General features: G+C 48.3%; 2 protein-coding genes across 4 annotated transcripts in view; one reads left to right on the top strand and one right to left on the bottom strand.

The window, feature by feature from the left end:
- The first annotated feature begins 412 nt into the window (after nucleotides 1-412).
- Nucleotides 413-21,119, top strand: PLEKHB1 (pleckstrin homology domain containing B1). The gene is made up of 7 exons (XM_063092784.1): nucleotides 413-699; nucleotides 9,903-9,978; nucleotides 11,062-11,214; nucleotides 11,757-11,859; nucleotides 12,939-12,978; nucleotides 19,147-19,246; nucleotides 19,811-21,119. Exons 1-7 carry the CDS (start codon nucleotides 682-684, stop codon nucleotides 19,945-19,947), a joined length of 627 nt encoding a protein of 208 aa, XP_062948854.1. The 5' UTR covers nucleotides 413-681; the 3' UTR covers nucleotides 19,948-21,119.
- RAB6A (RAB6A, member RAS oncogene family) overlaps nucleotides 20,155-22,203 on the bottom strand; it is a 105,649-nt gene continuing 103,600 nt past the window's right edge. The window contains exons 7-8 of one of the 3 annotated variants that reach the window (XM_063092781.1): nucleotides 21,328-21,601; nucleotides 20,155-20,876 (exon numbers count right to left, since the gene is read on the bottom strand). In XM_063092781.1, coding sequence (XP_062948851.1) covers nucleotides 20,872-20,876; nucleotides 21,328-21,601 — 279 coding nt within the window. In that variant the 3' untranslated portion in view covers nucleotides 20,155-20,871. The remainder of the gene's footprint in view (nucleotides 20,877-21,327; nucleotides 21,602-22,203) is intronic. The other 2 variants (XM_063092780.1, XM_063092778.1) reach the window with 2 other exon arrangements.

Genomic DNA, 22,203 nt, shown 5'->3' with positions numbered 1-22,203 from the left:
CTCCCTCCTTCTTCCTTTCCCTCCTTCCTCCTTCTGTCCCCTCCCTCCCTCCTTCCTTTCTTCCGCTATGGGGGTGAAAAATTTAGCCAGGAGAAGGCAGCGCTAGGACTTTCCAGGGACCAGAACGTGATTAAAGGCACAGGGATGAAAAACCGCGTGGTTCGGGAGAGCTGGTTCCCAGGGCTGCTAAGAGGGGATGAGCTCAGTGGCTAAGAAGCTCGGCCACGGCGAATCCCCCAGCAAGGCACGCAGTGCACGAAGCGCGGGGGTGGCTCGAGGTCAGGATTACAGAGACCCGGGAGCGAGACGGAGGCTGGAGGAGCGGGGCGGCGCGGCCCCGCCGGCCGGAGTGAAGGCTGAGCCCCGCCCCGGCCCCGCCCCTTCCTCTCCGGCAAACCCCCTCCCACAGCCCCGGGAAGAGGGGATCTGGGCGATCCCAGGCCAAGACCACCTCCGAATTACGGACGACTTGTTCCCCGGCTCCGAGCGTCAGAGCCGGAGATCAGTCGATCTCTGAGAGAAAGAAGACGACCTCCCTGGTGTCTGTGTGCCCGCGACGTGCCTCCCCCTTCAAGTTCCCACTTGGTAGCACCTTCCTGATCCCCTTATCTCTAAGGCGCTCAAGCAAATGCCCCCCTGCTGGAGCCTTCTGGGAAATGCTGCCCTGGCCGCCCAGGAACCATGAGCCCTGCAGCCCCGGTAAGGAAGAGTTCTCTGGGACAGGAGGAAGGGCCCAGGACAGGGTGGGCGCCCTTCCCAAACAGGGGGAGATGGGACCAGGAGCCTTGGAGGTCCTGACAGCCCCTGCTGTCTGAATAATATCCTTGTCCGCTCCTAGGTGGGGGTATGTGGGACTGATCCTGGAGGGGCAGACCGAGGTGACGACACAGAAGCGGTTTTCCTTCTCCGGTTGGGCCCCTCCAGTCCATTTTCGACTGTGCCCTGGACGGACCTATCCAACACCCTAATCGCACCACCTAACTCCTCATCGTGAAACCCCCACCCCCAAGCTCCTGTCACTATGTTATAATGTACAAATTCCTAGCCTGCCTGTTACCAAAGGCCTTCGTGTTATCTCCTTGCAACCCTGCAGCTTTCTCACCTGCCACTCCCCACGTTCTCCCCACCCCTGCACTCTATTTTCCAAATATAGGAAATGCTGGACGCTCTCGAATTTCCTGACCAGTGCTCATGTGGGGCTCTTAGGTGTGGAGATAAATAGAAACGGAGACCAAATACATAAAGCAAGGATTATTGGGCCAACATGACAATTACACATAGATCAGGAGACACATAGATCAGGTAGCACAGAAAATGTGTTCCAAAGAAGACCAGCAGAGCTTAACATTTTATAATCACAAGAAGGGTGAAGGGTCAAAGTAGAGAGAGAGACAGACCTGCCTAACTACTTCACCAGGCTTTCTATTGGTAGGACGTGACATGTAGATTTGGGGTTGTTACTAGGTTACATCCTACAGGTAATAAGAAGTATTCTAGGTTATTTTATGGCTTTCTGGCACCATTATGGCTGCTTCTAAGTAAAATGGTCTTATGATAATGTTTCCCAGGACAGGTGGACGAGTCTACTGACATCTCAGATTTTCCAAGTTCAAGGCAGATTGTTTTGGTTATCATTTCCCCCTTTTTATCAAAAAATCTTTCATGTGAAAGCATTGATAATCAACTCAGGTAGACAATTTAGTTTCCTGTCACCGAGAAGGCTCATTTCCAGAAGGTCGAGAGACATTTTGGTCCCTTGTCGCCGAGAAGGTTTATTCCCAGAAAGTCATGTCCACGTAGCAGGGGAAGAAGTTGGGCTCTGGCCTTTAGGTCTAAATTCAAATTTTAAGCAACATGGAGTTGGGATGGGACAGTAATCAGATCTTTTAATTCTTGGCAAACCTGAAGAACGAGATGGCTGTATTTGAAAAAACAGTGAGAGAGAAAAAAATTAACAGCACTTTTACAACTTAAACTAGGTGGTAAGTTTAAGTTAGCATAGGCCTGGGAAAATGAACAGTAAAGTGAGGGCTTAACTTTGTAAGTAATCTTGAGCCATATGGCCTGGTTGGAACGGGAACCAAGAGATGAGAGCTAGTCTGACAAAAGCCTAAGACTAGAAGAATTCCCCAGAGTAGAAGTCCAAAAGTTTCAGCAACGTTGATCATGGAGTTGTCATCAGGTCAGGCCTGGAGTTTTGGGTAAAGCTGCCTGCCCAGCTGCCGTCTTTTTCGCCCTGGTTGGAAGAGCACGGTGTCTGGCTATGGCTTAGCTTCCGTAGAAGATCTCCAGCAATGGAGGAGGTCCACTCAGGTGAATTTGTCTTTTTTAAGAGAGAAACATGAATCCATGGGCCCAAGTCTTTAAGCTTAGCTGCACAGAGATTGGTTAACAATACCTGATCTGGTCCCTTTTATTGGGGCTGGAAGGAGTCCTTTTATTTGATGATGTCTTTAATAAACAAAGTCTGTGGGTTGGAGACCATGGTTTTTGATGTTTTTATCTCCTGGGAGCTTGCTGTGGAAAGAATCCTTTATTAATTAGAATTTTTCGTGAGGTGCCTTATAAGGCTTTGACAGTAATGAAGAATATCACCTTTTAGAAGAGCTAATCCATAAAGTCATTTACCTAGGCACATAAGTCATTCTTTCAAAGGGAGAAATCTGATATTTTTGAAATGGGCTAGAATGCAAGTTAAGCAATACCAATGGAAGAGCCTTTGGTCATACGTTGTAAAGGGCCCATATCTTTTGATCATTATAGAGCCCAGAGAGAACTCCCCTGGAAGGGATATTTGTTAAAATTCGGGATTTAGTTTAGATAATAAAAACAAAAACAAAACAAACAAAAAATGGGCAGGGCTAGGATCTTATAACAGGTGTACTACAGGGTTTTTTTTCTAATACATAATTTTTCTCTTTCCAGTACCATCTTTTAACCAAAGATATTTATTACAAGACTCATTTATTTGTAAAATAAGTTTAGTCTCTGGCCTTATTATTTGCATAGAGTGCAGTAAGAATAGTGATTTATCATATAGGCTCTTTTTAAATTGGCTTTATTGGGACTTTTATAAGGTATCTCAGATTAGACTCTTAAAAGCCTCTCAAGGCTTAGGAAGCCAAGCCAAGGATTTGAATTGCTTTTAGATTGTACCTGTATGAACTGGGTGTATTCCACTTTTGGAGGTTCCTGGCAGAAATGACATTTTTTACTTACCCTGAAGCCAGGAATCTTGTAGACAAGGTACCAGGCCATTCTTTCTCCAAGTCTATTGGCTTTATAAAGTCAATCTCATTCCCTTAAAGCAATCTGGTCATATCTGAAGATATGACATTCCAGTCAAAACCTTGGTAAAATAATCAGTGTTTTTAGTTGTGTCCTGTTTCAAGAAGAACAGATTCTTTTTGAATTTATGCAAATAACTATATTGTCATAAAATGAGAATACTCATGAATAGTTTTAAATCATGGAGGGGTCAAGTAGTAAGAAAAGTAAATGTTTAATATTGTTCACTAAAGTATACTTTGCTAAATTGATGTAAATCCATAAATAGCCCAAGGGAAGTTTTTTTTTTTTTAATCTGGAAAACAAAACACAAAAAGAACCAGCAATGTTTTAAACAAAAAAACAAAAAATCATTTCAATCCATTTTTAGTTCAGTCCCATATAAATAATTATAACTAATGAATTCTTAGTGGTTTTTTTTTTTAAGATTAGGTTAGCAACCTTACAAATTTGGTTTTTCCATTAGAGTTTTGAAATTTTTACCCAGTGCAATTGCATGATCTCAAAGTCATTAGCAGAGACCTGCATTTTAGAGTACCTGTTAGTCTTCCTGTCCTTTCCATAACCTCCTTGAAGACATCACAGTTTAGGATTTGTGAAGAGCTTTTAGAAAGAAAACCATCAAAATAAAGCAATTTACAGTGAACAATCAAGACAATTGACAAAGAAATTTGGTTATTTTTATGGCCTATAACAACTTTATGTAATAGTCATAATTAGGGCTGATAAATACTAGGACATATCAGAATTTTCAGAATTTTATACAATTTTGGAACATACATTAATAACATATCCATACAAGTATGAAGTTACATATTTTTGAAAGAAACCTTGCATCTTTAACTCAGTTTTCTTAGGTAATAAAAAGACCTAATAAAGACACAGAATCTCCATGCTTAATTGTCTTTCAGGGAAAAGATTCTCAAGCCAGCTGTCTGTGACAGAATTATGGATTTGGTGACAGACAGAGGGGACAGGGGACTATATAAAAGAATTTGGTTAGAAGGTGAAACCTCAGTGCTTGCCACTGAACTTTGAGAACAGCAGGTATTAAATAAATAGTTTGGTTTTGAAAAAACAAAACACTCAGTTGGTTAGAACACCGCCTTGTAACACTAAGGGTTCAGATTCCTGGGCTGGCCAACGCCAAAATAAATAAGATTTTAGGCAGGCCGGTTAGCTCAGCTGATTAGAGAAAGGTGTTATTTATTTATTTTTTTTTAAAAGATGACCCGGAAAGGGGATCCTTAACCCTTGACTTGGTGTTGTCAGCACCACGCTCTCCCAAGTGAGCCGCGGGCCAGCCCCTAGAGCACAGTGTTATAACACCAAGGTCAAGGGTTCAAGACACAGAATCTGTTTCTCACTCTCTCCCCTCTCTCCTCTTTTTATTTTTAAAATTTTTTTGTTGTAGTTCAATCAATCAACATAGGAAAATCCTGTTTAAAAGGAAAACCAAACTTCACTTTTGTACCAGTATACTATTAATACTAAAGCTAATTTCAATAAAAACTTAAATCTATCCAATCTCAGTCAGTTTTGACCACACGAGACTTTTATAAACTTTTTATAACCTCTTAAAATTTTCCCGACTTATCCATTTAGTTTTCTGAATAACGATTTTTTTCTGTTTCTTTAACAAAAACCGCACCACATCTTCATGCCCTTTTATAACCTTTACCAAAAACATATTCTACTTTCCTTATACCCTTCTTCCTTAAATATTCTGTATATAGAATTGTTTCTCTTATACCTACTAGTTTTAATTACATATATTAACTATAATCGTAACTGTTAGTAACCCTAACTTCCAGTGGAAAAACCTAGGAAGCAAGCAATTTTGAACTGTTTTATATCAATATTTGTAGATGGAAACCATTTCCTAACTTTTTCTTTTTTTAAAAAGATGACCGGTAAGGGGATCTTAACCCTTGGCTTGGTGTTGTCAGCACCACGCTCACCCAGTGAGCTAACCGGCCATCCCTATATAGGATCTGAACCTGTGGCCTTGGTGTTATCAGCACCGCACTCTCCCGAGTGAGCCACGGGCTGGCCCCTGATTTCCTAATTTTTGAAAAGGCAGTTTGGTGTTTTCTTTGGTTTTTTTTTGTTTGTTTGTTTTTTGTTTTTGTATAGATCTAAATATATTTAGTCTTATTTTATACCATAAAAATAAGATGTTGAAATATATGAACTTAAACATATGTTTAATAATTAATGTTTTAGTATTTTAACATACTTTAGAAATGACTTAAATATCTTATGATTACCTACTACTTAATTTAATAATATAACATCACTTGAAGATTTTAAATTATTGAAGAGATTTTTTTTTTTTTTTTTTTAAAGATGACCAGTAAGGGGATCTTAACCCTTGACTTGGTGTTGTCAGCACCACGCTCTCCCAATGAGCTAACCGGCCATCCCTATATGGGATCCGAACCCACGGCCTTGGTGTTATCAGCACCGCACTCTCCTGAGTGAGCCACGGGCTGGCCCTGAAGAGATTTTTTTGAAGCTATGACAAGATTATACATAAACATTTATCTGTGTCACATTTACCTAATTTACTTGTTTTAAATAGGTATATTTGAACAAAAATTTTTAACATCCTATAAACCAAATTTTAGATTTAAAGATATACCTGAACAATGACTCAAAAATCCAAAACAAATAAGAATTTTATACCCTTTCACGATCTAGAGTCTTTTTAATGACAACTTAAAGAGGAAAGTAGAAGTTTTGTTTGCTATAACCCACGTTTTGTTTGGCCATAGTATCTAGGTTTTCAGCTTCCTAGCTGGCAGTCTCTACATAAAGTTGCTGTGTGTCTCTATAGGAGGAAAACCAAAAACCATTGGTAAGATAAACTGGAAATCAAGGGTGTCTATGGGGGGCCTGGCCCGTAGCTCACTTAGGAGAGTGTGGTGCTGATAACACCAAGGCCACGGGTTCGGATCCCTATATAGGGATGGCCAGTTAGCTCACTTCGGAGAGCATGGTGCTGCCAACACCAAGTCAAGGGTTAAGATACCCTTACCGGTCACCTTTAAAAAAAAAAAAAAAAAAAAAGATCTCCTTCCTTACTGGTCATCTTCAAAAAAAAAAAAAAAAGGGTGTCTATGGGGTAGAAGTATCACAAATGTGTACCCCAAAAGGTTAAGAGTCATAATTTTAGGGCTGGCCAGTTAGCTCACTTTGAAAGAGCATGATGCTGATAACACCAAAGTCAAGGGTTTGGGTCCACTTACCATCCACTTGCCAAAGACAAAAAAAGTCATAATTTTTTTTTTTTAGCAACACAACCTTATTTTATGCAATATTTCATTTTGACCATTTTCCAATAAATCATGTTGAGAAAAATGTCAAGTATAACTTAACGATAAGACCCACGAAGTCTTTATATGACAACATAGAAAAAACTGTGGAAGAACTCCAACCAAGTTATTGATGACGAGAAGTTGTATTAGGGAATGGAGGACAAAAGAGTTATAATTTTAAAACAATTTAAATTAATTTTTATAAAGTTTTTTTCCTAAGTTATAGGAATTTTGTGGCAGGTATAAAGCACTTTTAACTGTTTTAAATCTAATCTCCGTTTAAAAGACTGTTTTGTTAATTCCATTTCCCATAAGGACCTATAACACAGTTGTTTAAGATGAGAGTTGTAGAAAAAGCATAAATATATATACATATATATTTTAACATAACTGATTTATTTTAAAGGATCCATGTTTGGCCATTGTAATTTTGAGGTCACCTCAAGTTATATGGTCCCGTTTTTTAAGTATCTGCGAAATAAAACACCAAACAGCTGTTATTTTAAAAGCATGCTATGTAATTTTCTCTTGACCGAAAAACTGAAATATACCGGTGCCATATTTGCCAATACCGTGATCCAATAACCCCACCTAGCGGCAGAAATTGGAATGACAGAATTCCCCTTTTCCCTCCCACCTCCCACCTCCCACCCGAAAAGGTAGACAGCTGCCAAACCTAGAATCTCCCACAGTGCAGGGGGAGCAGAAATTAGCAGCACATTTATCTGGAACTCCTGTGGGTAGAGACGGAAACCCTCGTTCTCAACGGGAAAAGAGAGGGTTGGCAAAAAAACAGCTTAGTAGATCCTCTGATCTCAACCAAAAAGAGAGATACGGAATCCGGGAGAACCTCACCCCTTCCACTCCAAGGAAGGCCCTGAAGTACAAGGGTACTCTTTTGGCCAGTACCGCAAACTCGAACTCAAAAGGAAATGCTGGGCAGTTAGGAAAGTTGCTCTGGAGTCCCTTCTCGCTGGTGGTCACCAAGATGTCACTAAAAAGACACGAAGACCAAGGATTTATTGAGCCAATATGACGATTGCAACTGGGAAGACCCATAGATCAAGTAGCACTGAAAATGTGTCCAAAGAGGGCCAGCAGAGCTTACCATTTTATAATCACAAGAAGAGGGAAGGGTCAAAAGATAGAGAAAGGCAGGCTTGCCTAACTACTTAATCAGGTTTTCTATTGGTAGTACATGACATAGATTTGTGATTTTACTAGGTTAAATCCTACATGCGGGGATGTAAGTACAGGTAATAAGAATTCTAGGTTACTGTATGGCTTTCTGGCGCCATTACAGCTGCTTCTAAGTAAAATGGTCTTAATAACGTTTCTTAGGCCAGGTGAGCGTGACTGGGAGATTTGATATCCCAAATCTCCCAAGGCACTATAACTTAGCTGATCTGGTCAGAGTACATTCTTTGGTTATTATAGGTTTACCCTGGGAAACTGCCGTTTATCTTCCAAGACCACTTTCAGCCTTCTCTGGGAAGCCTTCTCTCTTGGGGATAGTCAGACTCCTCTCTCATTGTTAAATCACACCCGGTGCTCTAATTGTGTGTTTACATTTACAAGGGTCGTGTCAGATGCTGCTTTAGAGCCGAGTGCAGTGCCTGGCACAAACTGAGCATCGAAAAAGTATGCATAACTAGGACCCGGGCTTCTCCTTGCAAACTTTACTTTTCTTCTAGAACATGAGCTCACAGATTCTTAAGAAAAAGTATCTCATGATGAGTGAACAGATGTCTTAAGAAAAAAATAAAATCGCAGGCATGTCCTCTCACTGGTGCTTCGGGTCAGTATAGACCTGCCCAGGAGAGGCAGCTGATGTCCTCGTCTAGGGCTGTGGACTACAAGTCCCAACATGCCTTGGGCCAGCATCTCCCCCCCCCCCGCCAAGCCCCCTCCCTGGGTGGGGCGGGGCCTAGGGGCAGCAAGGCCCTGCGCTGCCTGCGGAGTGAAATGCCCCAGGCGCTCTGGGGCTCACAAAGCGCAGGCGCAGCGAGTTGGGTGGCAGCACCATCGAGTAGCAGCAGACTTGCCAGCAGCATCCGCAACAGGTGTAGACAGGTGGGTGCATCAAGGGGGGCTGGAAAGGAAGTTTGCACCTGATTCTTTTGTCTGACCTGTATCAGAGCTTGGAGAGGGAGGGAGCGACAGGAGAAATAGAGACAAAGCCAGGCCTTCCAGCCCAGGTGTGCCGGCCCTTGTTACGCAGCAACAGGTGTGAGCAGGTGGGGGAGGGGCAGAGGCACCTGCTGGCAAGTAAGTCGCCCTCGGGAACAGAAGGCATCTGGATTCCAATCCAAGCTCCATCATATACATGGATGAGTCATTTGCTGTCCCTCAGCTTATCCATCTGTAAAATAGTAAAATAAGATCCCTACCTAACAGAGTTACTATGGGGACAAGGTGAGGTAGTATAGTATGAGCAGTGGCTCCCAAACTTTGCTGCACACTGGAATCACCTGGACATCTTTAAAGACTATCAGTGCTGGCCTCCCAACCCCAGACATTCTGATTTAATTGTATGGGCTGTGACCTGTGCATCGGGAGTTTTCAAAGCTCCTACTGGTTTGACACCAGGACTACCAGGTGTGAATCCCAGCTCAACTGCTTACTAATCAAAAAGAACTGTGCAAGTGCCTGCACCTCTCCAGGCCCCAGTTTCCTCACCTCTAAAATGGGAATAACAAGGATGGTCGGGTTGCCTAAATGAGATAATAGATGAAAGCACTGAGAAGCATACCTGGTACATAGTGCCTGTTAACATAGCTGCTGTTAAACTAGTATTGTATGAACTTTGTAAACAACTCCATTGGGGTCCAAATGTGAAGGAAGCTCTTCTTATCATGGAAGTCCTTCGTTCATTGCCATGCTATGCTACCAGCATTTTAAAATTCCAGGGTTTCTGGTATTTTAAGAGTTCCTCACTCTAACCTCTACCTGGCTCACCTTTACAGATCTAAAAACTGAGACTAGACTGGAGGATCAGGGAGAAGGGACTCAGCCCAGGTTATGGAGCTGAGACTGGAATCCAGGCTCCTGATCCCCACCCCCGTCCTCATAATGGGTGGCTGCCCTGCTGATCCCACAAGGACAGGGCTCCCATTCTCTGCCTGGAGAGGAAAATGGGGAGGAGACCGAGGCTGCCTGCCCTTGTTTGTTTACTAACACTCCCTTAAACGTTTCCTCGGTGGCTCCCCCAGGGAGGACAGGGCTGGGGGCTTCTCCAGGGAGCTGCTCTGGAGCTGCTGATGAGGCCTCTGTGTCCTATTAATCCTCTGACAGGTTCCGCCTGACTCCGCCCTGGAAAGTCCTTTTGAAGAAATGGCCCTGGTGAGGGGCGGCTGGCTGTGGAGACAGAGTGAGTGATCCCGGGCCAAGCCCTGTCCATTCCTACACTTTGTCCTGGGGCAGGGGAGAGGAAAGTGGCTTGTGGGGCCCACCACAGTGAAGCCTTCTCCCAGGAGACTAGGACCTTTTTCTCCTTCCCTCCTTTGTCCATACTCTTCCCTCTGCCTGAATGTTCTTCGCATTCCTGACTGCTTGGTAAACTTCTATTTATTCTTCAAGATCCAGCTCAGGTGTCCACTTCTTTGAGGACCTTCTCCAGCTTTTCCTCTAACCCCCATGCCACCACTGCTGTGTAGCACCAAGCTACACAGGCTCTCTTCTCAGTTCCCACAATGTCTTATAATGAACTTCTTATAACAGATCTGTCTTTACCGGTGGATCTGTCTCCCCACTCCCCCACCTCCTACTGGCCCCACACTAAGCTCCTCAAGTGCAGGGACTGGGTTTGAACTTTTGTGTGTCCACGGCACCACCCCAGCCATGAGCTGGACACAGAACAAAATGAAAAATCCCTCTGTGCTTTGGAATTTGTAAAGCTCTAAGAAGCTCTCTTATGTTTTTGCCCTTTCCTGTTAAGATTTCCAGTTGCAAAATGTCTGAAGCTAGGTTTCAAAATTCCCAACCCACCTCTGAGCAGAGTCATGATCTCAACAAGAGCCATCCTGGGTCATCATGCCCCCTGCCCCCTGTTCATTCTCAGTTCATTCAGTTCAGCAAACACTGAACACAGGACCTGCTGGGTGAGCTGCTGACCCCCAGTCTGGTAGAGGAGGCAGGCAGTACACAGGTCAGAGATAAGAGATAAGTGGAGCTCAAGGCAGAGAGAGGTCTTTCCCTTGAAGAGACTGGGGCTTGGCCTTAGAAGCTCCCAAGCAGTGGGTCTGGTCATCATTCAGCATATTTGTTGGGCCCAGTGGGAGGCAGGGGGTGAGACAGAAGGAGGATCTGCCCTCATTTCAGGGGGCAGATGGACAAGGAAGAGGCGGTATGACACTGGGGACTGGGGCTGAGAGGCCTCTGGAGCCCATCCAGGGCTCCTATCCCCAGCAGGCTCTGGAATCAGCCTGTCTGGTGGGTCTGGAATATTGCACAGGCTCCATCCTCCGCCGCTGGAAGCGGAACTGGTTTGCCCTGTGGCTGGATGGGACCCTGGGCTACTACCACGATGAGACCGCGCAAGACGAGGAGGACCGAGTACTCATCCACTTCAATGTCCGTGACATAAAGATCGGGCAAGAGTGCCATGGTGAGCAGAAGCCCCTTCCTCTGTGGCATTGTGACCACAGGCAGGGCTCTCCCACTGTGTCTGAGAATATCTGTGGTTGGAAGGCTCTTAGCAGCTTTCAGAGAGCTTCTGAGCCTCTGACAACTCCAGTTCTGTTGGGTGTGAGTTAAGATATTGGTCCCTACCCTGAGCTGTGTCATGGAGGTGAGTCATACATAGTTCCTGCCCTCTAGGCGCTAGGTACTGGATAAAGATGAAATAAAATAAGGAGGCTCAGAGAAGTTAAGTGACTTGCCCAGAGTCACACAGCCAATCTCCAAATTTTTTGACCAAGGGTCAGGCCACAGGTATAACAGGGTAACTGGGAGATGTACCTAGGGAAGCTGACAATCTGGAAAGGTTGAAAGGGTTTGAAGTAGAGCAGAATGCCAAGGGAAGTGTGCGGGATCAGAGGACGTTGGCAATGCCAGTGAACAGGACCTAGAGCAGTCAGTTTCTAGTCTTGTTCCTGATTTACTGGGGGAACCTGGGGCCTGTGCTCATATATGTGTGTTTGCCTCCAGATGTGCAGCCCCCAGAGGGCCGGAGCCGAGATGGTCTGCTGACCGTGACCCTACGGGAGGGCTCCCGCCTGCACCTGTGCGCAGAGACCCAGGATGATGCCATGTGAGTCACTCCCAGGAGAGGATTGGGTAGGGTCTTGGGGAATGTGACCAGATGCTCCCTCCTCATTGGGCCTTCTGGTACTCTGAGAGAGAAAGTGGGGCCTGAGACCAGTCAGCAAGGTTGCCTCACTGGAGGTCAGGAAGAGTGGATTTGAATGGCTCATGGTGATTGGCATGGTACACAGTAAACTCTCATGGTCTACGATGAACTCAGGATTGTTGAGGGAAAGGTGTGCACACCTACCTCAGGTACCTGGTCCCTGGTCATTCGGAATCAGGTACTTAGCAGCCTCTGAGGTGAGCCCTTGCCTGGGCACACTCCCTCCCACTCCCTTCTGAGAAGATGCCCTGATGGAGGCATCTGATCTGAGGGGTAGACCCAGATCTGCCTGCAGAGGCAGCCGATGTGTCCCAGGCAGGGGTACCCCTAGGTCAGAAGCACAGCCACACTGCGAGCCTGTGTGTGTCCTCCTCAGGCATCATCCACCCCCTCACGTTCCTTCGCTTCCTACCCTCTGGCTGAGGGGCACTTGGCATTTGCACTGGAGGAGAGGGAGAGAGATGGGTGTGTAGGAGTGGGGGAAGCAGAGCTCCGGGCAGACAGCACAGAGCTGCCTTGTCCAGCCCAGCCAGGTGCCATGGCAACCAACAAAGGCCTAATTGTCCGGTGTCCACTGGGCCTTCCCGGGGCTCTGGGGTCAGAGCTTTGGCGAATTGTGTTTGTTGGTTTGGGATGTGGAGGTGGGCTGCAGCTAGACCACCTGCCCAGGCATTTCAGAATCTGACGGCCCCTAATAGCCCACCCAAGCCCAACTTTCCACTGTGTAACTGGGCAAACTGGAACTTCTAGAGGGAAAGAGACTATGGACTAAGAACAAATTAGCCTAATTTAGGGCTCCATCCATGTGACTGGGGCAGGGGAGGGATCACTTTCATCTACCTGAAATAGTCAAGAGGATCTCCCCCTTCACAAGAGACTGCGGCTAGAGGCTGGGTTGGGGAAGAAAATCTAAAATGTGGGGACCCAATTCCCCTTCCCTCAAACTCCCTCCTCATGGTCTGGTGGGGTTTGCTTTGCAGAGCATGGAAGACAGCACTGCTGGAGGCGAACTCCACCCCGGTGAGCACTCCATTCTCTCCACCCCACCCCCGCCTTGTGCCATGGAATCATGGGTGACTCAGACTCGGTCTCCAACCACCAAGAGTTCTAAATGTAGTGTGGATAGGCTTATGCAGACTCAGATACCCTGAGTCCCAAGTGGAAAAGGATAGAGGAAAGGCACTGGTGCTCAGAGAAAGAAGCCTCCGTGAAGTCTTGTTGGAAGGGATAGCATGTGAGCTGGGGAAAAGGAACTGTCTTTTATTGAGCAACTATTATGTGCCAGGCGTGGTGCGGGTGTGATTCTAGCTACTTCTCACCACAGTCCTGTGAAGTTGGGATTATTATTCCCTCTCTGCAGATGGTAAGACTGAGGTTCATTCATCTATATGACCAATATTTACTGAGTTCCTACTATGTGCCAGGTGCTGTGCCAAAGTGCCAGGGATCAGAGGTGAACCAAGGAGATGTGGGCCCTGCCCTCCCAGACTCAGCCTAGTGAGCAGCCAGATGTGAAACAACTAATTATTTAATGATTCCATTTCAATAGCCGTCACTACTCTGATGGAGATGTGCGTGTGCAGCCCCTTTGTTCAGATGAGGCTTAAGCAAAGAACTGAAGGATAAACAGAAATGGACTGGGTAAAAGGGGTGGTGATGCATGTAGGGACCAGCTTTCCAGGCAGAGGGGTCAGCATGTGCAAAGGCCCTGAGAGGGGTTAAGATGCTTACAAATCGAGGAAGAGAAGGAAGGCTGGGGTGGCTGGAGGTCTGGACTAAGGCCTTGCTGGCAGAGAGTCTGATGTGTATAGGACATATTTAGGAAATGGAGTCAACAGAGCTTAGTGACCGATGAAGGTGTGGGTTTGACGAGCTGCCCAAGGCCCAGCTTGGTCTTGACCCGCATATGCCTGGCTCCAGAATCTCTGCTTGCTCCTTCTATCTGTGGCACAGCAGAGACCCCTCTCATCTAGAGAGAAAGTCCACTGGGAAATAGGAGGGAAGACTGGGATGTATTTAGAAACCCCCTTGAGCATCCACCTGCTGAGGACCAGGCATTGTGCTGAGCCCCTGGCATTGGTTACATCATTTCATCTTCCAACAGCACTGGCAGGGGGAAGGGTGCGGGTTGGTATTATTAGTCCCATTTTACAGATAAGGAAGCTGAGGTTCAGAGAGAGGGAGTGACTTGTCCCAATGCTTACAGTCTTAAGTCCGTGGAGGAGGCCATATCGGAACCTAGGTCAGGGTGATGTTGAGAGGAGGGCGTTACTGCAGAAGGAGCTGTATGGGGGTTGGCATGTGTGTGTGTGTGTATGCACATGTGTGGTAAGGGCCCAGAGGCTGGCCTGCACGGAGCGAACGAACTGGAGAGATGACCTCTTAGGTCCTCTGAGCCAGGTCACAAAGGGCCTCAAAGTCCTCTTGGAGGAATTGGACTTTTCCTGGGGGTTGTGGGGAACAATAGAGGGTGGTAAGCAGGGAGGGCTGTGGTCAGACTTTGGGGGCAGATTCTGCAGGTGGGTTGAGGAAGCCAGAAGTGAGGAGGCAGGAGTGGTCAGCAAGGTGGAGGGACACAGGTTGGGCTAACCTGGCTCTGAGCTTCCTAGCCCCCTTATGCCGGTCAAATCCGTCCCACTGAAGAGAGGTGGAAGGAGGTGAGGGTGACCGCTCTGCACTCTGTGGCTCTATGAAGCTGCCTCAACCCTCCTCTGCCTGTCCAGCCTCCTGCTGCTCTGCCCAGCCCTTCCCTCTGCTCCTGCCCCTCGATTCTACCTCTTCTACCTCCCACTGCTGCACATACACACGTCCCTCAGGGCCCAGGGCTTACTAAACTGGGCGAGTGTTTGCCTCTGTGTCTTTGCGCCCATGTCTGCCTTTCTCTGCACGTTCATGTCTGTGTTTGTGGGCTCTTCTCTGTTCTAGCGCCTATGTAGGAGTGACCTGTGCTTTGTCCTTCTAGACGCTGTGGGTTCATACCCCACCCTGGGTGGAGGCTGCAAGAGCCCCTAACCCCAGCTGTACCAGGGAAAACAGGGCCTGGGGACACAGCCAGGGGCAAGGCTGGGGTGGTGGTGGAAGGGGCCAGGTGGGCAGGATGACAGATCAGAGCTGTCCTGTCCTCCCTGGAGACTGGGAGCCCCAGTTGCATGAAACAGGTGAGGGTGGGCTAATTCTGGAAAGAGACTACTGGTCCTTTTCCTCCGTGTGACTTCGGCAGTCACCACCCCTCTCTGAGCCTGCCCTGATTACCATGGGCTGAGGAGAAAGAGGACATCCCCCTGCCCAGCCCAGCTCCTGTGGGGCCTGGTAAGAGCTCTGAGTCTCTCTAGGTGTAGAGGGCCTCTGATGCCTCCCTCCCTCCGTCCCTCCCCCTTCTCGGGTTTCTGTGGCATGAGCAGGCCCAGGCTGGAGCCACCATCCCTCTCAGAAGCCGCCGAGTTTGCCCCAAGGTCAGGTGTGTGACCCGCTCGTGGAGCCCCTGTAAGGTTGAGAGGCGGATCTGGGTAAGTGCTGGCTCAGCCCTCCCTGCCTCCGTACTGGCCACCAGGATGAGCCTCCAAAACCAGGCCAGTCACATCCCCTCCCTGCTTACAAATATTCCACGGCTCCCCATCACCCATGGGACACTGACCACAGCCCGGCTTTCAGGGCCCTCCGGGTCTGGCCAGTCTCGCCTGCCACATCCCCCTCATCCCTCTGCCTCCAGCCACACCTGACCTCTCCCCTCTTCCACGCTTTGCACATGCTGGTCTCTCTGCTGCCTTAGTTTCCTCCTTCACCTGACAAACTGATGCTCATTCTTTAAGGCTACCTTAAAGGCGGCCACCCCCTTAGTGAGGACTTCCCAGCCCTTTAGGCCTTGTCACTCCATCCCAGAGCCCAGTGGCACTAAAGTTTAGTACTTTCTTCATTCTACCTGCTTTGAGTCAGTTTATTCCTGTCTGTCTAGTCTCCCGTGAAACCTGGAGCTTTCTCCAAGGCCAGGATGAGGTCTGATTAGCTCTGCCCTGATGGAGCCTGCCACAGGACTGGGTATACAACAGGTGCTCAGTGAATGCTCAAGTGATGGGACAGTCTATTCTGACCCTCCTCTTTCCTAGCACATGAGGGTCTGGCACAAGTAGGCCTCAGGGAATGTTCACTGAATGAGCGAATGAATGAAGGGAGAAAGAGAAAACCTGTTGCGGCAGGACTACTGCGTGTTACAATTTAGTCTGCGGCTGTCTCTCCCTGCCCTGAACTTTTCTCAAAAGCAGGATTTGGGTCTGAATCCCTCCTCTGTCCACAGTGCTCAGCACAGGGCCTGTCATAGGGTGGGTGGCAGTGGGGGCTTAAGTTAGAGTAGCTGTGGTCTTAGAGTCAGCAGTGAATTCTTGCACAGCGGTACTCAGTGTGGCTGTGCATGAGAACTGCTGAGGGACTCACAGAACAACAACAAATGTTCATATCCTACCTCTGGAGGCTCTAATTTCATAGATGTGGGGTGTGGATCCAGGAAGCCTGTAGTTTAAAAGGTTGCTTCTGATGCTTCTGGTGTGCAGAACCACCGAGTCTGGCAGTGCTTGGGCCACCAGGTTGTGTAGATGTGGCTCTTCTGGACTTTCATAGCACTCTGAGAGTGGGCTGTGTCTACAGATGAGAAAGTAGAAGTTCTGAGAGGTTACCTAACTTGGTCAGGGTCACTCATTTCATCAGTGGAGGCCCTGGACTCCCAGCGCATCATTCTGAGGCATTCCCCATGCCCAGACTAGGATACAAGTTTGTTTAAAGTGGGGATGTCTAAAAATAGGATTTAAAAGACTGTAATCCTAAGTACACAACAGCTTATCTGAGAGGAGTCATTTGCATGTGATCCCCTGATTGGCAAATACTGTCCCTACCCAAAGAGGCTGGGCATCCAAAGAGGGAGAGGATCAGAGATCAAACCCTCGGGTTCTGTCCTTTTCTCTGGGGTGTCCCTGCCTGCTGCCAGGTAACCTACATGAGTTTACTTTGGGGCCTCCCAGACCTGGAGAGTAGAAACAGGTGCCCCAGAGGGACATGAGGTGGTGTTTTCCACCCCCTCCAGAGCCTCATGAGGCAACTGGTTCACTCTGCAGCTGCAGGGCAGGTGGAGGCTCTGGACCTCAACTTCCCTACCACTAAAATTGGATTTGAGTGCTTAGATCCCTCCAGCTCCTTCTGGTCATGGAGCCCAGTTCCTGACCACCCCCCACCAGAAAGCATTATAAGATCACCCTTTAGGAGGGAGCACATCAAATAAGGTTACTTGGGACTGAGGACCTATAGCTTTGCTTGTCTGAGCCCCCTGTGTTGCCCTGAGACTGTTCTCTCTAACGTGAAACTGAACTCAGAGTTCAGCGACCTTAGTTCCAGTCCAGCTCTGTATTTGATTCACTTGAGATAAATTCAGTAAGAATTTATTAGAACTCACCATGTTCTAGTCAGTTCTGATTAGACCCAGTCTCTGCCCTTACATGGGTCTCCAGGTCTGATGGGAGAGACACACACTCACAGGGACTCAGTGACAATACAGTGTGATCGGTGCTATGATGGAGGGAAGTCCAAGGCCTGTGGGTGTCCAGATGGGACCCCAACAGAACCTGAGGTTCAGGGAGAGGGATAATTCGATTGAGTCTGAAGGACAGGTTAGGTGGTTGAATGAGAAAAGGTGAGAAGGGCATCCCTATCAAAGGGAAATGGCATGGAGACTTGAAATCACAAGGTGTGCTTGGAGAACTCCAAATTTCTTGGAAGAGATGTCATGACACATTGATTCCATCCCTCACCTCTCAACCATTCTTCAACCCCGCATAGTCTGGCTTCTTCCCTCCCCCAACTATTCCTCTGAAGTGCTTTTCCAAGGACACCCATAACTTCCAAGTTGCTAAAATCAGTGGCTTATTGTCTTGGCATTGGCCAAGAGGATGGACAGAAGAACATACTTAGAAGGTTAAAATAATGAGACCTGGTGGCTGATGTGACATGGAAGGCGAGTGTGCAAAGACAAGGGTCCAACTTAATTTCTTGGTTTGAGTGCATGGTGGTGGGATTTACAGAGACAACCATTTACAGGAAGATGAACAGGTTTGGGGGATTGAGAGATGTTGCAATCACCTTAATGCCAGTGAAGTCTGAGACAACTGGACCCCTAAGGGGAGTCAGACTACTCAGGTGTGAATAGAACAGGGTGGAAGGGGCTAAGCAGAAGGATACCGAAGAGAAGGGGATCCTGCCCCCTCTCCAGGTCTGCTCCCCCATGGGTCAAATGAGGGGGTTGGATTGGGAGTTTCCATTTAATTCCACATACGACTATATTTATTGGTTCCTGCTATACATTAGCCCTGCTGGTGAAACAAATGAATCAAGAGTCTTTGCCCATAGGTGGCTCACTTTTGAGGTGCTGGTATGAAAGGCCAGGAGAAAAGATAGCAACGAGAGGCACAAAATCCACAGAAAACTCAGGAAGAAAGAAAGGAGGGCTTCCTGGAGTGGGTGACTTTTGAGCTAGGCTTTGAAGGGTTGGTAGAAATCTAATGGGGGAGAGGGGAGGGCAGGGAGTACATTCTGGAGAGAACACTGACCATTCTCTGAACCTCAGTCCTCAACTCTGTGGCAATGTGGAGATAATAATACCTTCCCTGAGGATTGGAGGCAGTGACATACATGAGCACTTCCCTCAGGACGAGGAACATAGTGGCTGCCCAATAATAGTTACTTTAGTTACTTCCCATCCCTACCTTTCCTTTCCCTTCCTTCCTCCCCAACCCTTGTTTATTTCCAGGGCCTGGGGCTTGGCCATTTCCCCTCCCTGTGAATAAGAGTAGAGAAATTCATTGGGTTTCTCCAAGTGGAGCCATTGTAGAGCTGCTAGCAAATATTAGACTATCTATGAAGGGAAGTTGGGAGCCGTGGAGAATTTCTGAGCTAGGTAGGAGGCCAGGGCAGGAGAATGGGCACCACTGGGAGATGGATGTAGGGGTTGAAGTTTTAGAGGACAAGGACCGTGGACCTTGTAGGGAGGCAGGACCTTTCTCCAGGAGCTTGCTGGTGCCTGGTGGCTTATTTCTAATCTTGGGGAGGAGGCTCCTTGGGGCCCAGTGGGGCCTGAGCCCAGCATGGGGAGTAGGGTACCAAACCCGGGGCAGAGAGTTCCCGGGCAGCTGACCTGGCTGGGCTCCCCAGGTGCGCGTCTACAGCCCATACCAGGACTACTACGAGGTGGTGCCCCCCAATGCACACGAGGCCACATATGTCCGCAGCTACTACGGACCGCCCTACGCAGGTAAGTTCCCGGTCCCCTGCCAGCCCCACGACCCACCTCAATCCAGCACCAGGCCCCGCCCACAGTCCGTCAGTCAGGACCAGGCCTCTCACCCTTTTACTGTTCACGGATTTTCCCAGGCAGGACACCCCGCAGGCCCCTCCCCATCCTGAGACTCAATCGCTCTCCACTCCAGAGCTGACCTCACCTCTCCAGGCCCGCCCCTACCCAGCCGGGCCGCCCCCAGTACCCATGCCTGAGCCGGTGGCGACCCCTGGTGGCTGATGCGGAAACGGCAGCCTCTTGACTCCAGGGCCTGGCGGGAGTGACCGCCCATCCTCAGGTGCAGCGCGTTACATCCTCAGGTGCAGCGCGTTAGTACTGAGCGACCCCGGGGGTTTCTGGCCGCCCCGCCCTAGTCGCACGGTCCCAGAACGTTTGGAGCAGATCCAAGGCCTGGAAGACGTGGGCTGGAGTCCTCCTGCATCACGGTCTCGGTTTCCCCAGCTAGGTTGGGCTGGAGTCACGCAGGAAGGGAAGCAAGGTCACTCTACTCCTCCCGATCCTCACGGGCTCTCTCCGCAGGTCCCGGCGTGACGCACGTGATAGTGCGGGAGGATCCCTGCTACAGTGCGGGCGCCCCGCTGGCCATGGGCATGCTCGCGGGAGCCGCCACAGGCGCCGCGCTCGGCTCGCTCATGTGGTCGCCCTGCTGGTTCTGAGCGCTGGACCCTGCGCGTACACTGCTAGACCCCTTTTCCTTCTGGACCCCACCCTCCCATCAATGCCCTGTCCCACTTTGGCCCTTTTCTCCCCATTAGCTTCTTCTGGGCTTGGACCATTCCTCCCACACCCTACCCGCCCCCCCACCCGTCTCTCCACCCCCCCCACCCCCCACCTCACACACACAAAGAAGCACAAACATTGCTCGGAATCCTCTCATCTACTGCCAGACACCCAGAAGTCCTAGACATATGGATATATTTCCTCCAAACACATCTGGACACAGCAAACACAACTTCATTTGGCATCACGTTCCCCAGGCTCTGGAGACAACATGATTTGGGTTCTCTGCTCTCTCCTTGGGGATCTCCAGGCCTGGTGGGAAAAATAGGAGTAAACAAACACTTGACAAAACTGCAGAGTTACCAGTCCTTTGACAGGGACATGTGGGAGCAGGGAGCAAGGCAGGTAGTACGGTTGGCATGCAGAGCTGTGAACGTCATGGCATGTCCAGGGAATTAAAGGAGTTCAGTTGGGATGGGGTGGAGGCAAGGGCCAGATCATGGTGGGTTTCCAGGCTAAGGAGCTTGCTGGGTAAGGAGAGATGTGAGATTTTCATGGAGGGAAGTTTCATGATTGCACCTATAATATATTGCCTGTTTTGTTAAACTGGCACATACAAACCCATACACCAAACACTCCCTGAATTCAGTCCCATCCTTCCCATTAACAGCTTCGTGCATCCCTGTTCTCCATGACAGCAATTGAGCTGAATCTGGGGGACCCTGGTTGGAGGGCAGGTGAGCTCTGTTTGTTTTCCAGCCTTAGGAAGTTGCCTCCATCAAGAAATGCCTTTCTGATCTCTGGAGCTCTGTCCTCTGTCCATAGCTGTGACAGTCACCATCTCAGGCTTGTCTTTTCCTTCACTCTGGAAGAGATGGCAGTGTTCCCCTCTGGGGCCTGATCCACCTTTGTACCAGCCTGGGAAGCCCTGTATACCTGCCTGCAGGTGGCCCAGCAGTCTCCCCATTTGGTCCCTCCCTTTCCAGTCTCTTCCCCCATCCTGTCCAAATCACCAATGTAAAATACTAACGCCCTGCCTAGTAGAGTAGCCCACTAAAGTTCCCCTGTATATGGGGGCTCCATTGGCTCTGCTGCAGAGACTAATAAAGATGTGGTTGGCTCTAGTGCTGGCTCTGGCTTGCTTTGTTGCTCCAGGAGGCTCTGTCTACCTGGACATGTATATGACCCAGCATCTACTAGTGCCTTCTCTGGTATGGTGAGAAGAGTGTGGATTCTGAGGTCAGGTGGAACTGGTGACAGTTAGCTGAATAATTTGGGGCAAGTCACTTAACTTTTCTGAGACTTGCTTTCCTTACCCATAACATGGCAGGTTGAAGTTGGCCATCCCTGAGGACTTGATAGGAGAGGCTGCATCAAGTCTCTGTTGTCTGAGCTGATGGATGATCCAGGCAGGGCTCTGCCTGCTTTCTGAGAGTCCTGTGGTGTTGGAGTCTTTTTCAGTAGGTTCCCATCCTTGTAGATTTGAATTAATGAATTTTTCTCACAGTGACCAGGTGGCCAAGGAAGAAAATACAACCATCTTGCATCAGGCCTCTTGAGGTTGCAAGTGACAGAAACCTCCTGCTCAAACTGAATTAAGCCAGAGAAGGGAAAACATTGGATCACACAACTTAGAAGTCCAAGAACTGTGTGGTCCAGGGGCTCAACAGTGTTACTTAGACTTTGTTTCCATCTTTACAGTCACTGGGCTGGCTCATTTGGAGGCTGCAGTAATGTTTAGCTCTTAGGTTCATGTTCAACCAAGAGAATTTCTGTTCCTCCAACAGTGTGAATAAAAATTCTGGGCCTGCTGGACATCAGCCCAAATTGGGTCCTATGGCCATCCCTGAATCAATCACAGTGGTCTGGAAAAGGATAGTCTAAAACAACAGAGCTTACAGCAGGGAGGGTGGGGGAGGGTGGGGGATAGTGTCACAAAGGAAATTTAGGGCACTGTTCTCAGAAGTAGGATGAATAAATGAGAGCTGGTTGGCAAAAATATCAGGTGTCCACCTCAGCCATATATCCAGAGATACCAACTTAGAGGGAAGGCATATAAACAAATGGCAGTGATTCAATGAGGTAAGAGGGGAACACGGTGCAGTGGGGGCTCTGAGGAGGAGATATCTGAAGTGGGGAAAGCTTTGGGACAGGAACTAGAAATTTAGTCTGAGCCTTGAAGGATGAGTAGG

This window comes from Cynocephalus volans, chromosome 4 (genome assembly GCF_027409185.1).
Source record: "Cynocephalus volans isolate mCynVol1 chromosome 4, mCynVol1.pri, whole genome shotgun sequence".
Lineage (NCBI taxonomy): Eukaryota > Metazoa > Chordata > Mammalia > Dermoptera > Cynocephalidae > Cynocephalus > Cynocephalus volans.
The sequence above is the reverse complement of the archived record's forward strand: the minus strand, read 5'-3'. Positions and strand labels throughout refer to the sequence as shown.